A 5,000-nucleotide genomic window follows, 5' to 3' on the forward strand; every position below is an offset into this window, starting at 1 on the left:
TACTATGATCTGAAACTTTCCTGTGCATTGCTCTCATGAACTCATGAACTTTCCTCTGCATTTATATCATGATCTCAAAACTTTATTTGCATTTACTGCAAGATCCGAAACCTGCCCGTGCAATTGCAATGTTATCATGAACCAAAACCTTCCTTCGCAGCCGAACCGAAAATCCTGTCGTTCCACTCGTTTCCGCCCAAGAGCATGTGGCAGACCAAGGACAGGTTCAAGATTAGCTGCGAGGCCGAGGGTTACCCGAAGCCGAAGGTGGTCCTCGAGTTCAAGGACTGCTTCAAGAAGGACGATTGTGAGCAGAAGGAGTTCGTGCTTGTCGAAGGAGTAAGTCACAAACACGTACAGTCGGACGCGCCCACGTATGCAGACACAAACACACATACACACACATAAACACACACATATAAATACCTCTCTGGTTAGGACTCGAACCTATATTCTCTCCTGGTAACAATGAATATAGATATAGATAGAGATAGATATAGGTATAGATATAGATATAGGTATAGATATAGATAGAGATAGATATAGGTATAGATATAGCTATAGATATAGGTATAGATATAGATAGAGATATAGGTGTGTATATATAGATATAGATATAGATATATAGATATAGCTATATTGATATATAGATATATAGATATATAGATATATAGATATATAGATATAGATATAGGTATATATATAGATATAGATATATAGATATATAGATATAGATATAGATACAGATATAGATATAGATACAGGTATATATATAGATATAGATATATAGATATATAGATATATAGATATATAGATATAGATATAGATGCATTACTTAATATTCAAATGAAGTCAATCAAACTTCCATTCCTCATCCCCCGAAAGGCCAGTCAAAAGCTGTGTTTTCCTTGCACTGAACAACAAGATTCATGTCAAAACTTCAATGACTTGAACTTGCAATCTCTTCCTTGATTAATGCCCATGAACCCGACGTTCTTCACGTTCCTTTTGACTTCTTAGTTAGTTCTGGATGACGCCAGTGATGTCATTACCACCGTTTCTTCCTGTCTATGGAATTTAACTCTATTTTATCTTAATCCGAATTCGATTCCCTGTTAGCTTTCCCGTTTATAGAATCTAGCTATGATGTTCATTTATTCTAATCCGAATTTCCTGTTGTTTTCCGTTTATAGAATCCAACTCTTACGTTGTTGTTTTCTAAATCCGAATTCGATTCCTGTTCTTTCCATTTCATTAGAATCTAACACTAAGGATCATTTATTCTAAACCGAATCCAACTCTGTGTTCCTTGCCGTTTACAAAATCCAACTCTGACGTTCCTTTATCTTAATTAATTCGATTTCCCGTTCGTTCCTGCCAAAAGCAGAAGTACAATGAGCTCCATCCGGACACGGAGGCGGAGCAAGACGAGGGGGAGGCGGTGAGGGCGAAGAGCGACTGGGTTGGCCGCGCCTCGATGCCGGGTTTCTACAGGTGAGTCAGAAGGTGTCGTCGGCTTTGGTTTCTACAGGTGAGTCAGAAGGTGTCGTCGGCTTTGGTTTCTACGGGGGAGTCAAAAGGTGTCGTCGGCTTTGGTTTCTACAGTGAGTCAGAAGGTGTCGTCGGCTTTGGTTTCTACAGTGAGTCAGAAGGTGTCGTCGGCTTTGGTTTCTACAGTGAGTCAGAAGGTGTCGTCGGCTTTGGTTTCTACAGTGAGTCAGAAGGTGTCGTCGGCTTTGGTTTCTACAGTGAGTCAGAAGGTGTCGTCGGCTTTGGGTTTTTTCAGGTGAGTCAGAAGGTGTCGTCGGCTTTGGTTTCTACAGGTGAGTCAGAAGGTGTCGTCGGCTTTGGTTTCTACAGTGAGTCAGAAGGTGTCGTCGGCTTTGGGTTTTTTCAGGTGAGTCAGAAGGTGTCGTCGGCTTTGGTTTCTACGGGTGAGTCAGAAGGTGTCGTCGGCTTTGGTTTCTACGGGTGAGTCAGAAGGTGTCGTCGGCTTTGGTTTCTACAGTGAGTCAGAAGGTGTCGTCGGCTTTGTTTTTTTCAGGTGAGTCAGAAGGTGTCGTCGGCTTTGGTTTCTACGGGGGAGTCAGAAGGTGTCGTCGGCTTTGGTTTCTACAGTGAGTCAGAAGGTGTCGTCGGCTTTGGGTTTTTTCAGGTGAGTCAGAAGGTGTCGTCGGCTTTGGTTTCTACGGGGGAGTCAGAAGGTGTCGTCGGCTTTGGTTTCTACGGGGGAGTCAGAAGGTGTCGTCGGCTTTGGTTTCTACGGGTGAGTCAGAAGGTGTCGTCGGCTTTGGCTTCTACGGGTGAGTCAGAAGGTGTCGTCGGCTTTGGTTTCTACGGGTGAGTCAGAAGGTGTCGTCGGCTTTGGTTTCTACGGGGGAGTCAGAAGGAGTCGTCGGCTTTGGTTTCTACGGAGGAGTCAGAAGGAGTCGTCGGCTTTGGTTTCTACGGGGGAGTCAGAAGGAGTCGTCGGCTTTGGTTTCTACAGTGAGTCAGAAGGTGTCGTCGGCTTTGGGTTTTTTCAGGTGAGTCAGAAGGTGTCGTCGGCTTTGGTTTCTACGGGGGAGTCAGAAGGTGTCGTCGGCTTTGGTTTCTACGGGGGAGTCAGAAGGTGTCGTCGGCTTTGGTTTCTACGGGTGAGTCAGAAGGTGTCGTCGGCTTTGGCTTCTACGGGTGAGTCAGAAGGTGTCGTCGGCTTTGGTTTCTACGGGTGAGTCAGAAGGTGTCGTCGGCTTTGGTTTCTACAGTGAGTCAGAAGGTGTCGTCGGCTTTGGGTTTTTTCAGGTGAGTCAGAAGGAGTCGTCGGCTTTGGCTTCTACGGGTGAGTCAGAAGGTGTCGTCGGCTTTGGTTTCTACGGGTGAGTCAGAAGGTGTCGTCGGCTTTGGTTTCTACAGTGAGTCAGAAGGTGTCGTCGGCTTTGGGTTTTTTCAGGTGAGTCAGAAGGTGTCGTCGGCTTTGGTTTCTACGAGGGAGTCAGAAGGTGTCGTCGGCTTTGGTTTCTACGAGGGAGTCAGAAGGTGTCGTCGGCTTTGGTTTCTACGGGGGAGTCAGAAGGTGTCGTCGGCTTTGGTTTCTACGGGTGAGTCAGAAGGTGTCGTCGGCTTTGGTTTCTACGGGTGAGTCAGAAGGTGTCGTCGGCTTTGGTTTCTACGGGGGAGTCAGAAGGTGTCGTCGGCTTTGGTTTCTACGGGTGAGTCAGAAGGTGTCGTCGGCTTTGGTTTCTACGGGTGAGTCAGAAGGTGTCGTCGGCTTTGGTTTCTACGGGGGAGTCAGAAGGAGTCGTCGGCTTTGGTTTCTACGGAGGAGTCAGAAGGAGTCGTCGGCTTTGGTTTCTACGGGGGAGTCAGAAGGAGTCGTCGGCTTTGGTTTCTACGGGGGAGTCAGAAGGAGTCGTCGGCTTTGGTTTCTACAAGGGAGTCAGAAGGAGTCGTCGGCTTTGGTTTCTACGGGGGAGTCAGAAGGTGTCGTCGGCTTTGGTTTCTACGGGGGAGTCAGAAGGTGTCGTCGGCTTTGGTTTCTACGGGGGAGTCAGAAGGTGTCGTCGGCTTTGGTTTCTACGGGGGAGTCAGAAGGTGTCGTCGGCTTTGGTTTCTACGGGGGAGTCAGAAGGAGTCGTCGGCTTTGGTTTCTACGGGGGAGTCAGAAGGTGTCGTCGGCTTTGGTTTCTACAGGTGAGTCAGAAGGTGTCGTCGGCTTTGGTTTCTACAGGTGAGTCAGAAGGTGTCGTCGACTTTGGTTTCTACAGGTGAGTCAGAAGGTGTCGTCGGCTTTGGTTTCTACGGGGGAGTCAGAAGGTGTCGTCGGCTTTGGTTTCTACAGTGAGTCAGAAGGAGTCGTCGGGTTTGGTTTCTACAGGTGAGTTAGAAGGTGTCGTCGGCTTTGTTTTCTACAGGGGAGTCAGAAAGCTTTTGTTAATGTGTCTACAGGTGAGACAGAGAGCAATTTTACGCCATCGTTTGCTACTACAGGGTGTCAGGAAGCCTTTATAAAGGTGTCAGAAACCCTGTATTAGAATGTCGTTGGCTTCTACAGTTGAACCAGAGAGCCTTTATAGAAGCGTTAGCCGTTCACAGATTAAGGATTAATGCACTAACAAATAAAACCACTGCGTTTTGGTAGCTCCGAGAATTTAGGCCATGAAATATTTCAGGCCTTCGTTGCATAAGTATCGTTATTCTTGTTGAAGGATTTCAGGTATCTTTTTCATAATTAATCTATTTGACATTACCTTCTGTTTCACGTTACCATCTGTTTGACGTTACCATCTGTTTGACGTTACCATCTGTTTGACGTTACCATCTGTTTGATAAAGGATATGTATATATCCATTTCTTGATATCAACGTCTCTTTGATGATATTAACAGCCATTATTAAATGCTTCCCAAAAAAACTGTCTGAAAAGAAGTATGAATTTACTTTCTCTAGTTTGAGTTACTAATCTATTCCAATCCTGATTTATGCCTTGGATATTTTACCTAATTAACAGATGGACAGAATGGTTTGAGAGGCTGAGAGAAGGAAGACAATTAGTACATATGGCACTTTTTTGTACAAGCATGTTTATCATTTATTATGACAAGATGTAACAGTTGTGCAATATATTGACGTGCAGTATAGGATAAAGTAGAGTTTTAAATTTATAACACTCTAGCATTTGAAATGGTAAAGGTCTATGCCTTGCCTCTTGAGGCAAGATTGTGGGTAAAATCTTTAAGACATATTCTCGGCCATGAATTAAATCTCATGCTATTTCTTGATCGACGAGAACTTAGTATTGACTAGGATATCTGAGAGAACTTCTTGGCGCTACAAGATACCTCTTCTTATATCATTTGATCACCAAATCCATACTTAAACTGTTTTTTAAAGGCTTGTCATATTAGATTCTTCTTGATTCAGTTCGTCCCTTGTAATTTATTTGTCTGTTTGTCTGTCTGTGTTCGTTTTTCTTTTTTTATGGTGAGAAACTCTTCAATAAATTCAAATCATCCTTTGCAG

The 5,000-nt window shown here is 44.6% G+C and overlaps 1 protein-coding gene across 2 annotated transcripts in view; it reads left to right on the forward strand.

The window, feature by feature from the left end:
* LOC122255620 (vascular endothelial growth factor receptor 1) overlaps positions 1-5,000 on the forward strand; it is a gene marked incomplete at its 5' end in the record, with an annotated part of 21,552 nt that overhangs the window by 2,209 nt on the left and 14,343 nt on the right. The window contains 2 exon segments of one of the 2 annotated variants that reach the window (XM_086535116.1): positions 161-339; positions 1,385-1,494. In XM_086535116.1, coding sequence (XP_086391242.1) covers positions 161-339; positions 1,385-1,494 — 289 coding nt within the window. 2 annotated transcript variants of the gene reach the window in all.

This window comes from Penaeus japonicus, unplaced genomic scaffold (genome assembly GCF_977035675.1).
Source record: "Penaeus japonicus unplaced genomic scaffold, GWHDUDI00000001_assembly GWHDUDI00000042, whole genome shotgun sequence".
Lineage (NCBI taxonomy): Eukaryota > Metazoa > Arthropoda > Malacostraca > Decapoda > Penaeidae > Penaeus > Penaeus japonicus.